Genomic DNA, 24,387 nt, shown 5'->3' with positions numbered 1-24,387 from the left:
GTTCTTAACATAACACGGAGCAAATACATTTGATTCTATTTCATTGTTTCATGGTTCTTAAAGTAGAACACATACATTTTAACTTGTTACAACAGTGCATGAAAATGTTTTTTACAGTGTGAAATAATAGAATGACTTCAATACAATTAATAGAAAAATAGAAACAAATTAATATTTTACAGGGAGATTTGGTACCACACAGCCGTAGTTTTTGCAATATAGAGTATTTTTATTTGTAGCTGCCGTTATCGTTTGAAATTAAAGTTAAGGTTGTCATCATATCCTAAATGGCACCATTTTGGTGCAAATTTTGCTTGACCACATCATCCACACCACTAATACAAAGTCTTAGTCAATGGAGTGTAATACAGGAACGATCGACGGCCATGTTGGCCAGACAAGTTGCCTTACTGCTAAACATTCTACGACATTCAGTCTCTCTCCACCTTCCATCATCCAACTTTAGCATCGTCAGTTTGAAACAATTCTGTAAATGGTGCAGATGGTAAGCTAAACGTCCTGATAATCAGTTTTGGTAATTCACAACTAACTTCTTGAGAAAAATAATAATCAGCGGATGTACAGCGACATTCATTATCACCATCTGCTGCTGCTAATTCAAGTATAGAAAATCAGTGCAAAATAGATAAACAAAATACCTTTGCAGTGGCTGTTTGAGTCTTAGAATGTCGGCAAAGTATCCTAAAAGTGATACTAGTTATCACTCCGTACGTAATAAAATCACAATTTTAGAACACATTTGCTATGTCTATTGCTAGTGTGATGTCCAACACCTGTCATCAATATTTCGTTTTCCTATGAGGATAGTCGTTGCAGGCCTTTTGCATGTCTGTCAGGAAGGAAGGCACTCCGCTCTGTAAATGAATATACAGCATAAAGTTATTTGGGCAGCAAAGGATAAAACATTTCTACAGTGTATTTCAAAAACCACCCTCAGATGCACCATTGGCAGAATACTTCAAGGTCTACAACCTATCTCATTTCAAAAGTACATGTAATTGGCCATGCTAGAGTGCTGTGCTCCTATGAATGCCTACAAAGCACCTGGGTTTTATATCAGATGATAGTCTTCAAACTATAAAATACTTGACAGAAGTCATGCAAACACTTGAAACTTCTGGTCGCTCTGTAACACCTCAGGTTGTGCTTTTTTGTTTTTATATTTTCTGCCTGCAGTTCCTTGTTGGGAATCTGTCCTCCATTGCCGTTACACTGCTGTTGCACTGCCTGAGACTTATTTGGATAAACATATCCTGGCACTAACTAATAAACTAATGGTGATTATTACTATACAAAAAGCACCACATACTACCTTGCAGAAGGCTCAGAGTACTTTGGAAAAGAATATATAGAGAGGGAATTGGCTGGCAGTCATGGGTGGACCATCCGATAGTCAACACGCAATGGATGAAATGTGGGCAGAAGTCATTTTGGGCATCTTACCAGCAAAGCATCTCTCAAATAGGGGCACAAAAGACTAGTGCATGTATTGGGCTAACCATTAGCTTGTTTGAAGAAGTAGAGAAAAAAATCTCCTGAATAAGAGACGATCAGCTTCCAGTCAGAGAACCAGAAGAAGGTAATTCACCTGAGATTAGCCTTGGACTGCTCTTTGGATGATACAAATGGATTTGAAGATCAACCTCCCCTTTATTGCGAGCCAATTGAGGACTTCAGATCAAGTGTGAGGTGGTCATTGAGTTTTAAGCTTAACAGTATTCGTGTTGAGGGGTCCAGGGCTCTGTGGATTTTAGAGATTGATTTTAGGGATGCCAGCATGGAGTCTCTAGCACTAATTAATGCCAGAGTAAGGACACCTTTCCCAGAGAAGGGAAGGAGCAATAGACTACTTCCTATCAGCAGGTGACCACTCTGCTCACGCTCTGAGGTGGGGCCCAGATAGCTATCTTTCGCAGGCGTTCACGCTGGTGGTGTGCAGGTCACTGGTCTACTTGTTGGCATGTCACACACACCACACCCATCCGGCACAGGCGGCACAGGCAATGTGACCAGGCAAATATTAGGGCCCGACGACTTCACATTCCCCTCTGCTGGTGGCCACTGGATGACGGACGCTCCACGGTGCTCAATTATAAAGGGCCCATGAGATGTTGCGTACAGGGTTAGTGGCACCCGAGGCCTTGCGGCCGTCACGGGCCTGCCACCACATTGTGCTGACTTGGGTTGCATAGGGTTAGTGGCACTCGAGGCCTTGCTGACGTCATGGGCCTGCCACCAAGTGGATGGTGGCACTGGACTAGTTGAGCGGGTGTGCATCCTGCAATGATGTAACCACAATGACCAGATAACTCTGGATTAGGGGAACCAGAGGCACAGGGTGCATCCTGCAATAATGACATGTGCACTGATGTGGTCTCCGCCATTGTCGACTCAGGACTCAGTGTCATGTGTGTGCCCTGCTGTACCGCAGTGTAGGCCAGAGCCAATGGGCAGCGTGGGGCCGTCACGAGCCTGCCACCACGTGGCGCTGACTTGGGTTGCACAGGGTTAGTGGCACAGGACTAGCTGAGCGGGTGCGCAGCCTGCAATGATGACGTGTGCACTGATGGGGTCTCCGCCATTGCTGACTCAGAACTCAGTGTCATGTATGTGCCCTGGTGGACCGCAGTGTTGGCCAGAGGCAATGGGCAGCGTGGGCCTACCGCCACGTGGCGCCGCATCTGGGATCACAGAGTCAGTGGCACCAATTGGGTTGAGTGGGTGTGCAGCCTGAGACGATGCCCTGTGCACTGATATGTCCTCTGCAAAGGCGTAATCAAGACCCACCATCAAATATGGGACCTGGTGGCCTGTGGAGCGGGGCAGCATGATATGGAGGGTGCCATGTCCGCGGGCCCTGGGCTTGTGGCTTGCAGTTGCACGTGGTGGGACATCTTTTACAGACGCCGGTGGCGGAAGGTGAGCAGTGAGGCCTGGGTGCGCAGGAGCGGTCATGTTCTGATGGGCGGCGGGAGGGGCTGGGATGCCTCTGCCTGGGTGCGCAGGGGCGAGCAGGCGATGATGTCTTGTGCAATTGTTTGCACTGTGCCATTCATGTTTCTGGACTCTGTTTCAGATGACAGGTCTGTCTTAGATGTGGGACCTGGTGAACTGCACTACATACCGGCACGTGGTTGGAGACACACTGGTGGCAGCAGGTGAGCAGTGTGGCCTGGATGCTCAGGGGCGGCACCCTCTCTCTCCCCCCTCTTCTGCTCTCTCTCACTCCCCTCTTGTATCTCTCTCTCTCCCCCTCTTCTTCTCTCTCTCTCTCTCCTTCTCTCTCTCCCCGTCTCTTCTTCTCTCTCTCTCTCTTTTTTTCTCCCTCTCTTCTTGTTCTCTCTCTCTCTCCCTCTCTCTCTCCTTTGCTCTCTCTCTGTCCCTTGATGTGCGCAGGACACACTTTCTCGTCCTGTTTTTTGTCTTGCAGGCTGTGGCCTACTGATTGTCCGATGTGTCTTCATATCTGTTCGGTGTTTATTTTAATACATTTTCATTTGTTGCTTAGTAAGTGGATGTGTGCTGCTCATTTTTGTGACGACACATGCGTGTCACTAGATGTGGTTGTGCAACATCATGCGTATTATTTGATACATGTTTGAGTTTAGTTGATGTGGCATATCTGTATTCGGGGGGTGCCGGTGAGGGGTGTCCTGGGGGTGGTGGCAGTGGTTGTTGTGGCCCTCTTGGGGCTCTGAACTGCACAATTGTTGGCTCCATGGCATCTGTTGTCCTTCAGGTGTGGCTATCTTTTGTGGTGCAGGCTGTGGTCCAACTTTACACTAGGTCAGGGCAGGTGTTAGTTTCCTGCTGCTGCAGCAGCTTATAGCTTGTTTTCGGTTTGCATCAAGGATCTGGCATTTCGTTGTGAAAGTGGTGTTGTGGTTTCTTCGTGTGTTTTTGCAGGGGAACGCCTATTCTGCGTCTCATTAGGGTTAGTAGGTGGTGTCCACCTCAGAGGTACATTTTTTGGCAGTTATCACGGGAATTCTGGCGGTGTCTGAAGTTTGCACCAGCTTGGGAAAGGGGTGTTAAATCTATCTCTGCTTTTGATGCGGTAAGGTGGGGATAAATCGGAGTTACGTCTTTGTGGGTATACCCGCTAGTGTTTCCCGGTTTACAACTATCAATACTTTACATTTCAGAGGACTACCGGTCTTGACATCGGTTTATTTGCATTCGGCTCAAAACATTTTTGGTTTCCTCATGGATAACAATACAAGGTAGTCTATACTTTTGCATGTGTTGTACTTGAGATTCGACCATGGGTAATGAACTGAGAACTCCCACTGTTTGTCTCATAGTTCATGGTCGCGCGTATTCATTAAGCGGAGTTTTCTACAATTGGCAATAGGAGTTTTTTTGACATTGAGTAAGTATGGCTGTTGCATACATTACAGGAGGGGTTTTGTGGTACACATTTCTTTGGGTTCTGAGGCGATTGGCGTAACGGCACCTCAACGCTCAATTTTTACTTTTATACACCTTTTATTCATGCACAATATGGGAATTTATTTTTTCCTTTATGCTTCCTCTTGTCTTTGGTAAAGGCTACGGTTTGAGTTTGGGTCCAGTTATTGATAACTTTCAGTGAACTTTTATCTCACAGTCCACCTTTTTTCACAGTACCATGTAATAATTATTGACTGTTTTCATCACCTAAGGACATGCATTTTGCTGATCTTATTTCTCCCTGCATATTATGAGATAACTTACAATACAATGTTTATGATTTTGTCTTCATAGTGGCCCCTGAAAGAAGGACTTTTAATCTTGAAATGCATTGGGCATCTTCAATGGAGTTTTCAAGTAATTTCTTCACAATGTTCAAACAAGAAATTCTGTTTCTGTTGTCCCGAGAAAGAACTCTATATTGTTTGGAATTACAATGTATCTGTAGTGGTTGTCTGATAAAGCGAACGTAATACATAAGGAATAATTTCTACTATAATAAACAAATTAGAATTATGAGCTTTAACTTGATCATTTGAATTCATAGTACATTCAAAACATGTTTAAAATTGATCAATGAATCTGTGTGCTATGCGGTAAAGTATCAAGTGTAGTGACACTTGTTAAGTGTTAAAAAGGTTTATTTTGCCATGTCAAAATAGGAGTCTAAAACTGCACCAACATAGGCTGAAGTTGCAGGCTTTGGACAATTTTTAAAAGGTTACTTAAGTGGGTGGCAAAATTACTCCTGCAGGCCCTAGGTATTTAGTGGTTGTACCACTTTACTAGAGAGTTGCAAGTAAATTAAATGCAGCAATTGTGTGTTGAGCAATTTCATCATGTTTAAATGAGAGAGCACAAACATGTTAGAATGAACTAGCAGTAGTAAATTGTGCAGAGTCCAAGGGCCAAGAAAAACAAATTCAGAAAAACAGTAGGAGTGAAGGCAAAAGGTTTGGGCAAAAACCACACTAAGGCTGAGAAGTCTAACAGGAGGCATACAAGCAGGACCTCAAATAGCAAATTTTCAGTAAATAGAATGATCATCAAGAAACAGAGTAATTGTGATCGCTTTTGTGATAAATATAGGCATATCTTTCCCGTTCTCTCACCCTTCTGCCACTACAAGATATTTTAGGTTATTTTCAAAGTCTTCAATCTTACTCTTTGTCTCTCTTATCTCCTTCTTGTTCTTCTTTAAAGACAACTCCTGTTTCATCATTTGTTTATCTGACCTTTTATGGGCAACTTTCAAATTCAGAAGTTGACCGCCTAAACCCTCAACTTCACTATTTAGTGTCTTGGATGTCTTGGCCTCTAAAATCTGTAGAATCAAATCTTTTTTGATTGTCTTTCCACATTAGAACAGTCTTTTCTCTTATTGAGTTCTATACCGCGGAGGAAAGTGAAGGAGGAATATGAGAAATGGGCCCACGGTTAACCAAGAGATCTGGCTAAGCAGGGACAAAAGCTAAATGTCCTATATATGAAGGCTCAGAACAGTTCTAGGGCTCGCCACAGTGGATGACATTTAGTCCTTTCAAATCATTACAGGGTATCTAGACTTTTATCACCTCAGAGCAAGACTGCCTTATGTTTGATTTGTGTTGGTTACATTGTTAGCTCTGTCCCTGCACTTACCACCTCCTGAATAAGTAGCACCAGTCCAAGATACACATGTGCTGTATGATTAGATACAGTGTTTCTGATGTGTACTATGATAATTGAGCAATAGCAGGAAATTGACTAAGAAGTTGCCCAGAAAAGCCGATATCTCTGAAAACACATTTTTGTTAAGCTAAGATTGGCAAAATCATCTAGCACATTGGAGTTTTAAAAGCCGAAACAGAGTTTTGGACCTGTTTCCTCACTGTTCTTTATGAAACTGCACTTGAAGCAGAAACAATGCCAGAATCATGGAGAGGTTAATCTTTTGACACAATATATTTAAAAAAATTTAGTTCTGAGGATCCAAAGAGTAATCAAACAGGTGCTGACTGGACTCAGAGGCAACGTTATTTGCTCATATCCTTTTCTTTGAGCTGAAGGAATGGTCTTTTGAGCCAGAATTCAGAATCAGAAATAGTTTTTACTGTAGAATTATTTAAAATCATGACGATACATTTCAAGAGGTCCCGCCTATCCCCATTATACTGGCTAAGCTGTAATGGGCGCAAAAAGGGGGAGACACACTTACAATTACATTTATAAAAGAACTTAAAAACACTCCTTAATGTTACTTTAAAGTATTCAGTGTGCCACAAGACAGAATCAGTTGGCACCAAGAGTATAATGGAGATTTTAAACAGGCCCAGTGATAATGAAAAGTACTTCAAACGGCACAGCTAAAATGCTTCAAATAAAGGTTGATACATTAGCAACATCTGGAGGCTAAAAGCCCCTAATGCCCAGTTTTAAAATTGCAGGCTGACTTTGTCATGACCTTGGCCTTGCCATATCACCAGTGCCTGCCATAAGTCCGAGTTAAAGTGTCTTATGCAGCAGATCAGGAAGAGCTTATGTGATCATTAATTTGTAAAGGGTCAAAATCCCCCATAATGTGGCTTCTTTAATGTGCCTAATTCAATATATCCTAAAAGCAGTTTAAAGTAATATATGCTGCACGTCTAAAGTATCAGTGTCCTCTACCATGGGGACAGTTTACAATGCATTGGGCAGCAGATATGGGGTTCCTATAAGGATGTTCAAATTCATAAGAAAGGAAGTCAAATCAAAGTGCCATGTGCTGCTGGTTTGAAATCACAAAACATATTCCATAATAAGATCAATTTAAAGGGCTGTTTATGGATGATCTGTGCTTCAGGCATCCTGTACTTCTTACTGGGCTGATCCAATAAAGCCCAATGAGGGCGTTCCTGTCATGAACGCTTACTAGTAGCCCGGCACATCCGGTGGATACAGCTGATTCGTCTCCGCCACTTAGAAGGTTGCAGTTACAGCTTTGAGAAATTTCAAGAAGTATGCAACTAGGTGAGTACTTTCCCCATTCAGATAACTTTGCACAGCTTCTTTTCCTGTCTGAAAATTTAGTGAGCAAAACATAGAGAGCAGCAAGAATCTCTTGTGGGGCAGTAGTGGTTTACAAATTCATACTATGTGCACCAAAGAGTCTACTCTCTTGTCTCACAGTCTGCATTGCCTGTTGTGATCAAGCTACTTTCAGCAATACCAGTAACATTTAAGGAAAATCACTTGAAATGTTAGTTTCATTAGCTCGTCTTTCATTTTCCTGGATACTGGTTGGGATCAATCAATCAATCAATCACAAAATTTGTAAAGCGCGCTACACACCCGTGAGGGTCTCAAGGCGCTGAGGAGGGGGGGGGGGGGGGGGGGGGGGGAACGCTACTGCTCGAACAGCCAGGTCTTGAGTTGTTTCCTGAAGGAGAGATGGTCCTGGGTCAGCCGAAGGTGGGTGGGGAGGGAGTTCCATGTCTTTGCTGCCAGGTAGGAGAAGGATCTTCCTCCGATGGTGGGTTTTCGAGCTCGAGGGACGGATGCGAGGGCGAGGCTGGCGGATGGGAGCTGGCGGGTGGGTGTGTAGAAAGTGAGGCAGCTGTTGAGGTACTACGCGGCTGTGTTGTGGAGAGCCTTGTGTGCATGGGTGAGGAGTCGGAACGTGATCCTCTTGTTGACTGGAAGCCAGTGCAGGTCTCTCAGGTGGGTAGAGATGTGGCTGCGGCGAGGGATGTTCAGGATGAGTCGTGCTGAGGCATTCTGGATGCGCTGCAGTCTCTTCTGGAGCTTGGCTGTGGTTCCCGCGTAGAGGGTGTTCCCGTAGTCCAGACGGCTGGTGACGAGGGCCTGGGTGATTGTCTTTCTGGTGTCAGTGGGGATCCACCGGAAGATCTTGCGAAGCATGCGCAGGGTGTTGAAGCAGGAAGACGAGACGGCGTTAACTTGCTTGGTCATAGTGAGGGAGGAGTCCAGGATGAAGCCCAGGTTGCTTGCGTGGTCCATTGGTTTGGGTGCGGTGCTCAGGGCAGGGGGCCACCAGGAGTTGTCCCAGGCAGCGGGAGATGGTCCTAGGATGAGGACTTCTGTTTTGTCTGAGTTTTTTGATTGTCTTTCCACATTAGAACAGTTTTTTCTCTTATTGAGTTCTATACCGCGGAGGAAAGTGAAGGAGGAATATGAGAAATGGGCCCACGGTTAACCAAGAGATCTGGCTAAGCAGGGACAAAAGCTAAATGTCCTATATATGAAGGCTCAGAACAGTTCTAGGGCTCGCCACAGTGGATGACATTTAGTCCTTTCAAATCATTACAGGGTATCTAGACTTTTATCACCTCAGAGCAAGACTGCCTTATGTTTGATTTGTGTTGGTTACATTGTTAGCTCTGTCCCTGCACTTACCACCTCCTGAATAAGTAGCACCAGTCCAAGATACACATGTGCTGTATGATTAGATACAGTGTTTCTGATGTGTACTATGATAATTGAGCAATAGCAGGAAATTGACTAAGAAGTTGCCCAGAAAAGCTGATATCTCTGAAAACACATTTTTGTTAAGCTAAGATTGGCAAAATCATCTAGCACATTGGAGTTTTAAAAGCCGAAACAGAGTTTTGGACCTGTTTCCTCACTGTTCTTTATGAAACTGCACTTGAAGCAGAAACAATGCCAGAATCATGGAGAGGTTAATCTTTTGACACAATATATTTAAAAAAATTTAGTTCTGAGGATCCAAAGAGTAATCAAACAGGTGCTGACTGGACTCAGAGGCAACGTTATTTGCTCATATCCTTTTCTTTGAGCTGAAGGAATGGTCTTTTGAGCCAGAATTCAGAATCAGAAATAGTTTTTACTGTAGAATTATTTAAAATCATGACGATACATTTCAAGAGGTCCCGCCTATCCCCATTATACTGGCTAAGCTGTAATGGGCGCAAAAAGGGGGAGACACACTTACAATTACATTTATAAAAGAACTTAAAAACACTCCTCAATGTTACTTTAAAGTATTCAGTGTGCCACAAGACAGAATCAGTTGGCACCAAGAGTATAATGGAGATTTTAAACAGTCCCAGTGATAATGAAAAGTACTTCAAACGGCACAGCTAAAATGCTTCAAATAAAGGTTGATACATTAGCAACATCTGGAGGCTAAAAGCCCCTAATGCCCAGTTTTAAAATTGCAGGCTGACTTTGTCATGACCTTGGCCTTGCCATATCACCAGTGCCTGCCATAAGTCCGAGTTAAAGTGTCTTATGCAGCAGATCAGGAAGAGCTTATGTGATCATTAATTTGTAAAGGGTCAAAATCCCCCATAATGTGGCTTCTTTAATGTGCCTAATTCAATATATCCTAAAAGCAGTTTAAAGTAATATATGCTGCACGTCTAAAGTATCAGTGTCCTCTACCATGGGGACAGTTTACAATGCATTGGGCAGCAGATATGGGGTTCCTATAAGGATGTTCAAATTCATAAGAAAGGAAGTCAAATCAAAGTGCCATGTGCTGCTGGTTTGAAATCACAAAACATATTCCATAATAAGATCAATTTAAAGGGCTGTTTATGGATGATCTGTGCTTCAGGCATCCTGTACTTCTTACTGGGCGGATCCAATAAAGCCCAATGAGGGCGTTCCTGCCATGAACGCTTACTAGTAGCCCGGCACATCCGGTGGATACAGCTGATCCGTCTCCGCCACTTAGAAGGTTGCAGTTACAGCTTTGAGAAATTTCAAGAAGTATGCAACTAGGTGAGTACTTTCCCCATTCAGATAACTTTGCACAGCTTCTTTTCCTGTCTGAAAATTTAGTGAGCAAAACATAGAGAGCAGCAAGAATCTCTTGTGGGGCAGTAGTGGTTTACAAATTCATACTATGTGCACCAAAGAGTCTACTCTCTTGTCTCACAGTCTGCATTGCCTGTTGTGATCAAGCTACTTTCAGCAATACCAGTAACATTTAAGGAAAATCACTTGAAATGTTAGTTTCATTAGCTCGTCTTTCATTTTCCTGGATACTGGTTGGGATCAATCAATCAATCAATCACAAAATTTGTAAAGCGCGCTACACACCCGTGAGGGTCTCAAGGCGCTGAGGAGGGGGGGTGGGGGGGGAACGCTACTGCTCGAACAGCCAGGTCTTGAGTTGTTTCCTGAAGGAGAGATGGTCCTGGGTCAGCCGAAGGTGGGTGGGGAGCGAGTTCCATGTCTTTGCTGCCAGGTAGGAGAAGGATCTTCCTCCGATGGTGGGTTTTCGAGCTCGAGGGACGGATGCGAGGGCGAGGCTGGCGGATGGGAGCTGGCGGGTGGGTGTGTAGAAAGTGAGGCAGCTGTTGAGGTACTACGCGGCTGTGTTGTGGAGAGCCTTGTGTGCATGGGTGAGGAGTCGGAACGTGATCCTCTTGTTGACTGGAAGCTCGTGCAGGTCTCTCAGGTGGGTAGAGATGTGGCTGCGGCGAGGGATGTTCAGGATGAGTCGTGCTGAGGCATTCTGGATGCGCTGCAGTCTCTTCTGGAGCTTGGCTGTGGTTCCCGCGTAGAGGGTGTTCCCGTAGTCCAGACGGCTGGTGACGAGGGCCTGGGTGATTGTCTTTCTGGTGTCAGTGGGGATCCACCGGAAGATCTTGCGAAGCATGCGCAGGGTGTTGAAGCAGGAAGACGAGACGGCGTTAACTTGCTTGGTCATAGTGAGGGAGGAGTCCAGGATGAAGCCCAGGTTGCTTGCGTGGTCCATTGGTTTGGGTGCGGTGCCCAGGGCAGGGGGCCACCAGGAGTTGTCCCAGGCAGCGGGAGATGGTCCTAGGATGAGGACTTCTGTTTTGTCTGAGTTCAGCTTCAGGCGGCTGGTCTTCATCCATTCTGCGACGTCTTTCATTCCTTCCTGGAGGTTGGCTTTGGCGGTGGCGGGGTCGTTGGTGAGCGAGAGGATCTGCTGGGTGCCATCGGCGTAGGAGATGATGTTGAGGTTGTGTTGGCGGGCGATGGCTGCGAGAGGGCTCATGTAGACGTTGAAGAGGGTGGGGCTGAGCGAGGATCCTTGCAGGACGCCGTAGATGAAAGATAAAGTGGAAGTGTGCATCAAGGTTGCTCACCCACAATTCATGTGGTTCCAGGTTGACCAAAGAACTTTTCAAGAACCAATGGTACTTTGATTGTGTACAGTTCAACACTGCCCAAAAAATGTATTTTAAAGTACCAGTTGTGAAGTAGATTAGGAAGTTTGCGTTAATTATCAGCTGTTCAGAGGTCAGTTTGAATTCTAGGCTTATTTGGACATGCATTGCATTGCACACTTCAGTAAGGTGAAGATTTTTCTATAGCAAGTTACTTGTGCTGTATGTAGCCAATTGGCCAGTTTGACTCCAAATAGTAGCACACCATATGCTGTTTGGTAGTAACTTGTTAGCGATCACCCTTAACAGATCAACAGACAATATCATCTTCCTTGCATAAAAAGAGCTTGCTACCTAGATTAAAGTGACGCCTTTGATTGAGTAAACCAGGGATTACTATGGTCCAAACTTGCAGCTCAGGATATTCCCAAAACTCTTTAAAAAGCTATCCAACTTTTACATATCAACAAATGGCTAAGAAATCAGTAAAAAAGAAAAGAAAAATCTCAATATTCGTGTATTTAAGCAGGATGTGTTTTGGCACCTGTACTTTGTAACTTGCACCCTCCCAATATAATAACAACCAGAAAAAAGATTAGATAATTTCCCCCTAGTTTGGATTATCAACATATACCATTACTTTAGTACAAGACGCAAATAAGTCTCCAAAGCTCCCCCTTTGTTCTTCATGAACATAACAATGCCAATTATCTCAAGCAGAATGTAGACAAAACTAAGATGGTAATATTTGGGAAAATAGTTGGGAATATTCAGAAAGAACATCACTGGAACACTGGGGTTATCAGACCAAACAAATTTCCTCATATCAATATATTGGTGAGTGACAAAAGAAGATGACTGATCTTATATGCCACCACGGAGCTTCAAAATATAAAGCACAGGCAGCTTTATTATACCATATCAATATTTCATATCCCTAAAACCACTTTTATTCTATCTGTGACAAACTAAACATATCACCTAAAAAATTACTAAGAACTGCAATTCTATTGTTTTTGGTCTCCCAGATTTGTGTCCTATTATTCAATTGGGGTTCCTCCAGGGAAGGTTTACTTAAAGGTATCATATGGAATAATGTGTTAAATCAATCATGGTCTCACTGCTTTAACAGCCTTAATCACTTACACCAAATTCGAATGGTTGAAAATTAAGAAACAGCCTAGAATGTAAACTGTTAAAAAAGTTCAAAATTCCTTACTTATGGGAAAAATGTTGAACAATTCTCCATGCGAAAAAGGGGAAAACGTACGCTTTTTTGTTTACTAGCCTGACCCAACAGCTTTAACTTCATTACCACCTGAAACAATTAGAATGTTTTTAAAGATTTTGCTTCTCCTGAAAGGGGAGTTAACAGACGACTGGAAAAGTCAAAATGCTGCACACTGTGGATTTAGTTTGGAATCACTATCACATTAAATGTGTTCCTGTGCCCTCCTCCTAACTGATCGTAAAATTCTAACCCATTGTTTCAGACTTGCTAGAATAAAGGCCATTGACAAAGCAATTAATAAAGCAAAAAGGGCAAAATCATGCAATTGGTGCCTTAGTAAAATTTTCGACCTAGCATTACAAAAACATCTAAAGAAATCATTTGAGCCTCACAAACCTAATCTCTCAGACAAATGTTCATTAGATCCTGCAAAATATGAGACGTGAGGGCAAAGATGGTGTGTGACTAACTGCCACTGTCACTCTAATGGATCGGCGGCACGACAAACGACAGTTCAGCCTGGGACCGGACTCGGCTAACTGGCTGCTGAACACTTTGCTGCTGGCAGCACAGTGGCAGTTTACAGCGAGTGCTCATTTCCACCGCTTAGTTTGGAAATACCGGGACTGGGGCAGGCGACGGCTATGGGGGAAACCACTGATGGCGCTGAGAGGAGGCAAAACAGGGATAGCTCGAGCTGCTGGAAAGTCCAGCGGCAGACCAACACTACCAGATGGTAGCCAGCTAGCAGAGACTAATGGAGCTATGGCAGGTATTAAACTATGCATTGGTGGCGGCGTAGGGGGAAAAGGAAAATGTGAAGCTGGATTAAAGAAGACAACCGCCAAGCCAGCGATACAGGTAGAGTTGGGCCTGGTGCAACTCACTGTAGTCTCCATGTTTGCCAGTCTTTCAATTGATTTACATACAAAAAAATAATAACAGTGTACAACCAGAAGCTAGGGCAAATCAGGCTTCGGATGATGGAGGGTCAGCTGATATAGAACCATGTGAACTTGTAGCAGGAACTATCTCCCCCGCTGCTTTACTGACCTCCTGCCCTGAGATTCTTATTGAAAATGAGGAAAAGAGTCAGCTGGTCACGGAGACGTCTGTAATACAAGAGGCAGAGGTTGAGAGAACTGGCCAAATTAAGGAAGACTTGGGGTAAGCAAGGCTTGAGACCATGTTGGGTGCCGACGGTGTAGAGGAGAACAAACTCATGGTTAACAGAGGATTCGGGTCCATCCGGACAGGAAAATAACTTATCCAGCAGCAAAGGCCTCTCAGAGTCAACCAGCAGTACTTCGATTTACATGGTCCAATTGATGCAGAGGATGAAAGTCACCTGGAAAAAAAGGAAAGGCAGCCAGAGGCTGGGTGCCGGTAATCAGTTATTACTCCAACACCCGGCTTGTCCCCCAAGAAGAAGGACCTGAAGAAGGCCCAAAAGAAGATCTAAATATGGACATAAAATTGAAAGAACCCATATTGACAGCGATCTTTATATCAATGAAGCAGATGCAAGAGGAGCTTAGAACTGATGGGCGCAGACAAAGAGTCGCTACTAAAAAAGTACAATCTGGGATCCGTAAAAAAAATAAAAAATGTGGGGACATCGCCGAGTGGTTGACTTCTGTAGAAACTCGGACGGAGACTTTAGAAGGTGAAGTTGAAACTCTGAAACTCAAAGCACCGGCCAAGGAGCTGCTATGTCAGATGTAATGCTCAATAGAAGAACAGGAAAACAGACAGCGAAGAAACAATCTATTTGTTTTCCGGAGGGAGTTTAAGGTAGCAACCCTACACCTTCCATAGTGAACATTTTAAAGAACGCTTTCCCCTAGCAACTGAAATTTGAATGGGATAGCAAAATCCAAAGCGCTCGAGTCCCACTAATGATGAAAAAAAGCAACCTCAAGAAAGACCCTAGAGATATTGGTATTTTTTGGGAACTTCCTGCTGAGGCAACTAGTGTACAATCAAGCCCGCCCCAACACTCCGAAATATTGCAATGGGGTGTAATTTTTTGTTAAACCAGACTTTACACATGCAACAGTGGAAATACGCTGGTGCTTACGAAAATAGCTTTCTCTGTTTCAAAAAGTGAGGGCATAGGTCTTTCTTCAGAATCAGGCATGACTCAAAATCAAATACAAAGGAGCTTTTTATAGCTTCTCATCAGAGATTCAAGCATAGGACTACCTGGAAACAATAAGAAGAAAAGAAAAAGGGTGTGGCTCCCTGCAGTGCTTCACAATGTTGTTACAGAGATAAGAGAGCCTGAGCAGTCGGTATAGAATATGTATTTACACTCCATTGAGGGGGACGGTGGGGCAGTCCATCAGACACACATTGTTCAGGCTTTGCCTCATCTTCTGTGTAACTGGCGGGTTGGGGGGAGGAAATTAGGCAGTCATTAGTTTCTGTGGGGCTGGCGTCACCTGGGTGGGGTATGGTGGGGTATGGGTGGTTTATGTGGGGTGATGAGGCTTAAAATGTGGTGCAGCGCAATAGACCCCAAAGATGGGCAGATTAAGGATTGCAATGATAAACATATGTGCCTTAAATGAGCTGAAATAGAGGGAGATGGTATACCAAGGGCTGCTTTAAGGCAGGTATTGTCTGCCAACAAAAAACCCATGTAGAGGGTAAACAAAAAGACGTTTGAAAGCACCTGGGCTATAGTATTGTGAGGGCAACAACTCAAGGGGCCCGCACATGGGGTAGCAATTTTAGCCCGTAAAAAGCAATTCAGTTTTCTTTCGTCCACATGGACTGATTTGGTGGCTGGGTCACAGAAAGTTGTGGAGCTCCAGGACTCCCCAGCTTCACTCTACGCTCCTTTCATGGCAGTAATGCCAATGATCCTTCTTTACTAGAGAGGCTATCGAATGAATTGTCGCACTAGCAGCTTCCATTCGTTATGTGTGGGGATTTTAATATCAACCTCGCTTGTAGTTGGGGACAGGGGCAAACATATACGGGACGAAACCCCAAAGTGTTTCAAGAGATATGTAATCTATGCCAGGTGCACGGACTGAGTGACGCTTGGGATAAAATGAGACTTTTAGAGCATGGATTTACACACTACTCTGCCCCTCACCAGAAACTTGTAAGGCTGGACTATTTCTTTGCATCACCTCTGGTTAGGCGGAAGAGCTCAATTGAAGGTTCTCCCAAGATACCTCTCAGATCATAGCCCATTAGTACTAGAAATTGATGGGGGGCCTCTTCCTGGACTTTTGACTGAGCGCTTTTGGTGGATGGGGTCTATGTGGGGCATAAGAGGGAATAGATTCCAGATTTCGTACAAAGGAATCTGGGAACAGCCTCTTTGGGCATAGTCTGGGATACATTAAAGCAGGCATCTGGAGAGAAACAATCCAATTCCCACTTAGAGAGAGGAAAAAAGAAAAGGCTTGCCTTCGGTCTCTTCAACTAAGGTTGGCCTAGGCAGAAGGTCAGTTGATTACTGACCTGCAGCAGAAAAAGAAGTAGAGGAAGCACAAATAGATGTAGCTTTTAACAAGGCAGTAATTGAGGAAAAGCTGCTGAGAAAGGCCATAGATAGAGTGACGGAGAAGAAATGCACAAGTGTAATGAAAGTGTTGTCCATTTACGCGCTGTTAGGACTAGGAAGGAACTCACACAGAGTGAAATCAATGCAGTGAGGGATGCCCTGATAGGATTAGTTTCTAAAGCCACTGAAATCCAAGCAGACTTCTTTAAATTTATGAGGCTTTATACACAGAAGAGGAGTCAGAGTGAAGAGCCAACAGCAAGGTACTTGGAGCATATGGCAGGGCTGTCCTTACTAGAACAGAAGGACAAACTTGATCAGCCACTAAGCTGGGTTGGGAGATAGCTGCAGCAATGTCTAGTTTACCAAGAGGGAAAGCAGAAGGACCTGATTTAAACCCAATAGAATTTTATAAGGTCTTTCAGAATCAGATAGGGAAATTATGACAACTATGTTCCTACAGATTGCAGAAGGTATGACACCACCAATATCATGGGCATCTGCAAAGCTCATAGTTTTACTAAAGAAAAACAAACCTATTGATGAATTGGGATCTTATCGCTCAATACATTTAATAAATGGGGATGTGAAAATATATTCAAAAACCCTAGCTTCCAGTCTATTACAGGTTATTCACAGGGTTGTTTCTATGGGACAACATGGCTTTATACCAGGCAGAGGCACCATAGAACACAATAAAAGGATTATCACGCTGTTTGATGCCAGGCAGATGACAGGAAACCATATGGCTGCAATATTGTTAGATGCTGAAAAAGCATTTGACAGGGTCTCCTGAAAAAGGATAGGGAATAACTTTATTGGTGCGGTTAATGCCCTGTATAAAGAAGCTGAGGCGAGAGTTTATATCAATGGGGAACTGATGAAAGCTTTCAAAATAACAAGAGGAACGCGACAAATGGTGTCCAGGCTCACCACTCCATTTTGCGCTACATATTGATCCTTTCCTGAAAAAGTTAGAGCTGACGGCAGATCCCCGTTATTTATAGTGGAACAGGAAGATAAGATGTTGGCTTATGCTGACATCAAAGCTCTAGTTATCTCCCATCCAGAAATGGCCATAAGGGAAATTGAAGAAAAGGCTCAGATATATGGTGCACTGTCAGGCTATGCCCTGAATAGGGATCAAACAGATAGTTATTAACAAATTTGTACCTTTTACGGATTACAGGGTAGTTAAAAAAGCAACATATCTAGAGGTTACAATAACTAAGATAACCTCTGAGTTGGACGAGGTGGTATAGGAACATTTAGAGCCATGTGCAGTAGAGATCAAAATAGCACTAAAAAGGTGGATAACTTGTATCTAACACTGATCAGTAAAGGAAACTTATCAAAGTGTTATTTTTTCCTAAAATATTGTATTTTTTAAGAGCAATATCCTACTTTTTCTCGAACCTCTGGCTAAAGAAGTTTGAAAGCGTATTTGCACAATTCATCTGAGCATACTCTAGACCACGGGTACTCATAGTACGGCCCGCGGGCCAGGGGCGGCCCGGCAAGCCTTCCCTGGCGGCCCGCGGACCGTGCAGACATCGTACCCGTGTTTTTTTTTTTTTTTTTTTAAGAATCTGAGCAAACTTCCCTGCGGCAGCGCGATGCAGAGACTCTCTGTGGGGGCCGGGCGATTTCCGTCAGAGTGGGGCTGCCGGGGCCTAAGAGCTGAACAAAACCTCATTAGCATGCGAATGGTCTCTTAAAGAGGTGTGAAGTGCTCGGGTGCGGCTGGCTGGCTGAGTGTGTGTGTGCCCAGAAGCTGTGTCAGCCCGGGCACACACAGGCATGATGAGATGAAGAGGGAGAGGGAGGGAGGAAGGAGACAGAGACAGACAGACAGAGGGAGAGCGAGGGAGGGAGACAGACAGAGGGGGTGCAAGGGAGGGAGAAAGAGGCTGGGAGAGCGAGGGAGGCAGCGCGAGGAGAGCGAGGGAGACTAAGGCATACAGGGAGAGCGAGGGAGAGTGAGGGAGGGAGACATGCAGACAGAGGGAGAGCGAGGGAGGGAGACAGGCAGACAGAGGGAGAGCGAGGGAGGGAGACAGGTAGACAGAGGGAGAGCGAGGGAGGCAGAGTGAGGGAGAGCGAGGGAGACAGAGGGAGAGCGAGGGAGGCAGAGTGAGAGAGAGCGAGGGAGACAGAGGGAGAGCGAGGGAGACAGGGAGAGCGAGGGAGGCATAGTGAGGGAGACATAGGGAGAGCGAGGGAGACAGAGGCAGCTAAAGGGAGAGCGAGGGAGAGAGACAGGCAGACAGAGGGAGAGCGAGGGAGGGAGACAGGCAGACAGAGGGAGAGCAAGGGAGGGAGGCAGACAGAGGGAGAGCGAGGGAGGCAGAGCGAGGGAGACAGAGGGAGAGCGAGGGAGGCATAGTGAGGGAGAGCGAGGGAGACATAGGGAGAGCGAGGGAGACAGGGGCAGACAGAGGGAGAGTGAGGGAGGGAGTCAGGCAGACAGAGGGAGAGCGAGGGAGGGAGACAGGCAGACAGAGGGAGAGCGAGGGAAAGAAAGAGTGAGGGAGGGAGACCTCAGAGTGAGTGAGGGAGACCTCAGAGTTAGTGAGGGAGACCTCAGAGTGAGGGAGACATCAGAGCGAGGGAGACATCAGAGTGAGGGAGACATCAGAGTGAGGGCGGGGGAAGGAGAGAGAGGAAGACAGAGAGGGAAGGAGAGGGAGGGAGGGAGAGGGAAGGAGAGTGAGGGAAGGAGGAAGAGGGAAGGATAGAGAGGGAGAGAGAAATAGAGGAAGGTAGAGGGAAACAGAGAGAGGGAGAGGGAAACAGAGAGAGAGAGGGAGACAGAGAGAGAGTGAGACAGTCAGAGTGATTGAGACAGAGGGAAATAGAGGGAGAGAGAGGTAGAGAGAGGGAGAGAGGGAGGGAGAGAGAGAGAGGGAGAGCGAGAGGGAGGGAGGGAGACAGAGAGAGAGAGAGAGAGAGAGAGAGTGACAGAGAAAGAATGAGAGAGAGAGAGAGAGAAATGTGTGTATGCCGGGTCTGGTGGCTCAGTGGACGAAGGCGTCCCCTGCAGGGACCTGTGATCAACCTCATGGTCAGTTTTTTTTCCCTCTAGCCCCGCACCCTCCCCCACTGACCCCGCCCCTCGGACACAAACCACACTGTAAATTTGGCCCCGAGAGAAAGTTTGTGAGAACCCATGCTCTAGACCTAGAAGACCGATCAAATATTTGTCTTTACCCAGGGAACTTGGCGGTTTGGCCCTTACGAAGCTTAAATTATATTGGTGGGCGGTCTCAATAGTGCAATATTCAACACTCTTCAGGGTGGACATTAATAGAGGGCAGCCTAATTACCCCTCCCCTTTCAACTCGATTTTGGTTATGACAAAAGGGTGCACTTTAAGACATTGTTCACAACCTTTAAAGTATGGTCCTCTGTACGGCGCCAACTAGGACTCGGGAGGTTGAATTATTACATGCCAATTTTACAAAATAAAAACCTCCCTGATATTTTTAACGACCTTTATTTTAATAACTGGATAGAGGCACAAATGATGTATATAGACTGCTTTTTGACATCATATGGGATAACGGCATTAAATGAATTAAGAGCAAATTTGGATTAACTAATAGAGAATTTTGTAAATATCTACATATTAGAGATTATTTGCAGAGGAAGGGGGTGGGACTGAGAAATCTCAGAAGTGCAAATTTTTGGACAAAGTAATACCAGCTTTTCCCACCCCTGATCAGGATACTGTAGGAGCGGCTTAATGAATACATGAAAGATGACTTGGGGAAATGTTATGTTATGTTATATTGAGCTTATAAAACGCGCAGCTACTCAAAGTGTCCCGGCACTAGCTCCTGAAACAAAGAATGAACGCGTGTCAAATTAAAACAGCAAGGTCTTGAGTTTTTTTTTTTAAATGCACGACCAAGTGGCAAGGGACTCTAGGCATTACAGAAACAGATTTTCCAAAGTTCCTTCTCAAACACTCTAACGATTCTGATGTCTGTCAATCTTCAAGCACAGTATTATAAAACCTGTTTTGAGTTATATTACACTCCGTATCAGTTTGCCAAATGGGGTGGGAAAAAAGGTGTGCACAGCCTGCGCTGTGCGTTGTATAAGGCAGATTTAATTCATGTGTTTGCCACATGTAACAAGCTTGGGCCACTTTTTAGAGATATTAATGTATTTATAAGGAGGAAACTACTACTCCAGGTTAATATAACCCCTCCGCTAATTATGCTGGGTATAACTACCTTGAAAGTAAAGGATGGAGGAGCCCTTGTCTCAAAGCAATGGCAGTGTATAGATTATGTATAGCCTAAACTTGGCTGGACCCTTGGCTAGACTCTACTCCCCTCATTCCAACAATGGCTAGCTCATGGCAACCTATAATCTTGATAATGCTATATATGGGTGGAAGGGGTACAGGGCCAAAAAGAATGGGGCAGAAATTTTGGCAATATTTTGTCAACTGGATGGAACAACTGGACGGATAAATTATATTTATACTGTGTGAATACTTAAAGCTGCTGTATAACTGCAAGATGGCGCTAAACCCAGAAGTGATAGTCCCTCCAACTTTTTTGCTGGTATATGCACTGCACGCCTGCACTACTGAAAATCTGGGCTTGATCATGCACTTGCACTTTCTGGAATGTTAAAGAATAAATTGCTGAAAGGACGGATGTTAAGTTTATTTGCTCCAATTGAACTATGATACTTTGATTTTGTTGCTAAGAGATGGAATGATATAAGATATGATTTTATGCTACCTAAGGGTTCTAATTAAGCACTAAGAAACCTCAGTAAGGTCACAGCATGGTTGGTGATTTGCTATACTATTAATGAAATGTATTCTATTTATATACCACACTAATGTATGAGCAAAGATTTGAGATGTGTAATAGAAACCTACAAGGAAAACTTTGTGAGGGTTTGTAAATGATGGGTAGGATAGGTATGGGCACGGGGATATACCAAAAAATACGGGGGGGGGGGGGGGAAGTGAAATTGTCTCTCTTTTTCTTACTCAATTAAAATATATTTTTTTTAAAAGACCGTGCAAAATATGAGCTATATCTGAAGAATTGAGCCAAGTATACAACAGATAGTGAGCTTTTAAATTGCTCCAACCAAGTTGTCATCTAATTAAGTTCCAGAAAACTAATGAATATAAAATAGTATTGATAAATGTTTTTTAATACTAAGCAACTACCTTCGTAAATGTTGATGTCATTACTCAAGTTATTCATCAGTTGTAATATTTAATATGATTTTAATTCATTCTTAAGGTTTTTCTTTTACCTTCTAATATGATACATTCATTTCAGTCTCAATTGAGGACATTGTAATTAACCTTCATTAAACATTTTAATGAGTCAATTGTCAGCCTAAGGTCTACTGTATGAGCTTCAATTGATAGGCTTCTCCTCAATACCATGCATCCAAAAGTGTAGCCCTACCACTTCAATGATGGTTAAGTCCATAATTGACACAAGCATAAAAGGGGATCGTTCCCACAAGAAATGAGGAAACACTAGGGAAATTGGTAAATATGAGCCTAATTCTACAGACAATTCCTCATGATGTGTCAGACTTTCACCCAGATATTTTGGCTCCTTATATTAGCTGAAATATCCGGGTGTTCCCGCAGTAACCACTGTTACCTGTCTCATTGGAATGAAAAGGGACCTCACAAAGAGGCGCTATGTGATTTATGAAACGGTGAAATGACTAACAGCAAAGGTTGCTGTGTGGAAAAGCAACAAACATTTCATTAAAATAATCTGAGGTTCACTATTTTAACCTATTCAGAGAAAGGGGACAAGATATATGAATACTCTGGGTGTAAAATACTGGTTGCAAGCTGCAACCAGTGACTAGTATATGTCGTAAAGTTATCCTGTGTGCCCTGCACACCCCATTTGTTTGCTGGCTAGTACTAGTGGTGATTGACTTACTGTCCCTGGGCTCTCTCTAACCAGGGCCAAGGCCAGTGTTATGTTGAAAACACAAATGAAAACACACACACGCATTAGGGTACACTATATATTGGGGTACACTTACAATTGGCTTGACCTACCCTAAAATCCCTAGTAGATAATAGGGCAGGTGAATTAAAACTATCTATAAGTTACTCATATACATTGGGCATGGCAGTTTAGAGGCCAGTGGGCCTTTCTCCATTTGCATGTGTGCATTGCTGACTGCCTGAGGTCATTTTAAAAGCAGCCCTGTGTTGCAGCACTGCTTTTAAAAGTAAATTCACTGCAAAGTCGACTTTGTTGGTAGGGCACGTACAAAGTGATACTCTACAATATTCTGGCATATTAGGTACCCCCAGGATCTCCCCTAGGTGTCCCATGGGTGGGGGGGGGTCATGTAGAGAACTTGCAAATTTCACATTCCCCATTGTAGTAAAGTGCTTCCAAGAACAGACTTTGGTGCTAAGAGCACTGTGGAGTGTGGATCCACATTATTTTCACCAGAATCCCCAAGTTCTCTCCTAGGTGTCCCAGGGGAGTGGGGCCTGGTAATTATGAGCAGGACTCTTAACATATATTTTATACGCCCTGATGATGGATTGTACATTGCAGTTACCTCATTGTGGATGCCCAGCCCCATAGGATAGCATGGCAATAGTTTATGAATGCATACCTATTGTTGAGAATCGAATACATTAATCATTTAAGGACTTAGAGGAATGCTATTGATCAATCCAACAACATGCTATTGTTGATTTTATCCTAAAATATACAAGACTTTTTTGTCTGTAAGCCAAAATTCAGCCATCCTGTAGTCCGCCCTGATAGGTCAGTTTACAGGATTAGCCAGGCTGATTTGATAAAGCGATAAGTGTCTCACACAGAGAGGCTATACAGGAATGTCATAGCAAGGGATAGACGTTGTAAAGCATGAGGCTTCAAAGGAGGAATAGGACAGGCAGGGAATGCCAGGTCCATCTTCTCCATCCCCTCTGACCCAGCCAGATAACAGGCTTAAGGAAGGTATCTGCAGATGTTAGAGGGTGGAGAAATATGAAAATGAGCTGTACTGAGAGCTGGTTTAGTTAGCTTTTCATGCTCTGTCGAGATTTCACCCATGTTGAATTTGAGGAATAGTGCTTTCTGGGAGAAGATTATACCACACTTTGGAGGAAGAGGTCATTCTCTGGGGTGTTGCCTTGCACCTCATCGCACAGGAGTGCTCTTCTGGTTGACTCCAGAGAACACCGAATAAATAAGTGATAGATGCAGAGCCTCTCAGTTCTGCTGCTTGAAACTAAAAGAAGAAGGATTGCCATGCTAAAAACTTTACGCCATCAGGTCCTGCACTCTGACTGACTGCGCCTGCTGCATTATCTAGAACGACAGCCCTGTGGATGTACCTTGCTTCTAAAGGAATAAAAGAGTGGATTCCCTGCAAGCTACAGGTTAACAGAGCTCACCTACATCATCACCACCGATAATTCACTGCCTGGAATGCGTCCAGTGGACTTTTAAGTGTTTTGGCCAAGTGCATTGTGGGAATTGTGGTACCAAACTTTCAAGGACCATCTTGGGATTTCCAGACCCCTGAATTGTGTTTTGGAACCTTTGGACCCTCAAGAAAAACTTCAGGAAAAATAACCAGAAGTTTGGTAAAGTTTAGAGCAGCTTTGGAAAAAAAGCTCCATAAGGTGCCCGGCTCAACAACAAGCTCCAAGCTGGCCACCTTCAACTGCAGCCTTCCCAGATTACAGGGTTGTCTCACAGAAGAACTTGGGAGGTTGACTTCCAGAGTTTGACTGGGAGCTCCCTGAAAGTCAAGCTAGGGAAACCTCAGCGAATCTGGACTAGTTAAGAGCATTGAGGGACCCGGTGGAAAAAGCTCCAGAAAGTTTCTAATTCGGATGGTAAAGTTTTCACCAGGGCCTTTCGCTCAGTGTATTTGCACGGGGCTCCAACGGGGTCGGCCTGAAAGTCTGACTTTGTCCCAGTCAAGATCGACCAGATGTACCACAGTGCCGCTATAGGTTTCAAAGTGCTAAAAAGTGTTTATTCATCCAAAATTCATATCTCTGGTTCGCTACATTTGATCCTTGT

At 44.2% G+C, this 24,387-nt stretch overlaps 1 protein-coding gene across 2 annotated transcripts in view; it reads right to left on the bottom strand.

The window, feature by feature from the left end:
* Positions 1 to 208: 208 nt before the first annotated feature.
* Positions 209 to 24,387, bottom strand: part of PCTP (phosphatidylcholine transfer protein) — a 238,823-nt gene continuing 214,644 nt past the window's right edge. The window contains exon 6 of one of the 2 annotated variants that reach the window (XM_086930871.1): positions 209 to 875. In XM_086930871.1, coding sequence (XP_086786997.1) covers positions 801 to 875 — 75 coding nt within the window. In that variant the 3' untranslated portion in view covers positions 209 to 800. The remainder of the gene's footprint in view (positions 876 to 24,387) is intronic. The other variant, XR_015297509.1, reaches the window with a different exon arrangement.

The sequence above is a fragment of the Lissotriton vulgaris genome, chromosome 7, assembly GCF_964263255.1.
Source record: "Lissotriton vulgaris chromosome 7, aLisVul1.2, whole genome shotgun sequence".
Lineage (NCBI taxonomy): Eukaryota > Metazoa > Chordata > Amphibia > Caudata > Salamandridae > Lissotriton > Lissotriton vulgaris.
Note: the sequence above shows the minus strand (reverse complement) of the source record. Positions and strands in the feature narration are given on the sequence as shown.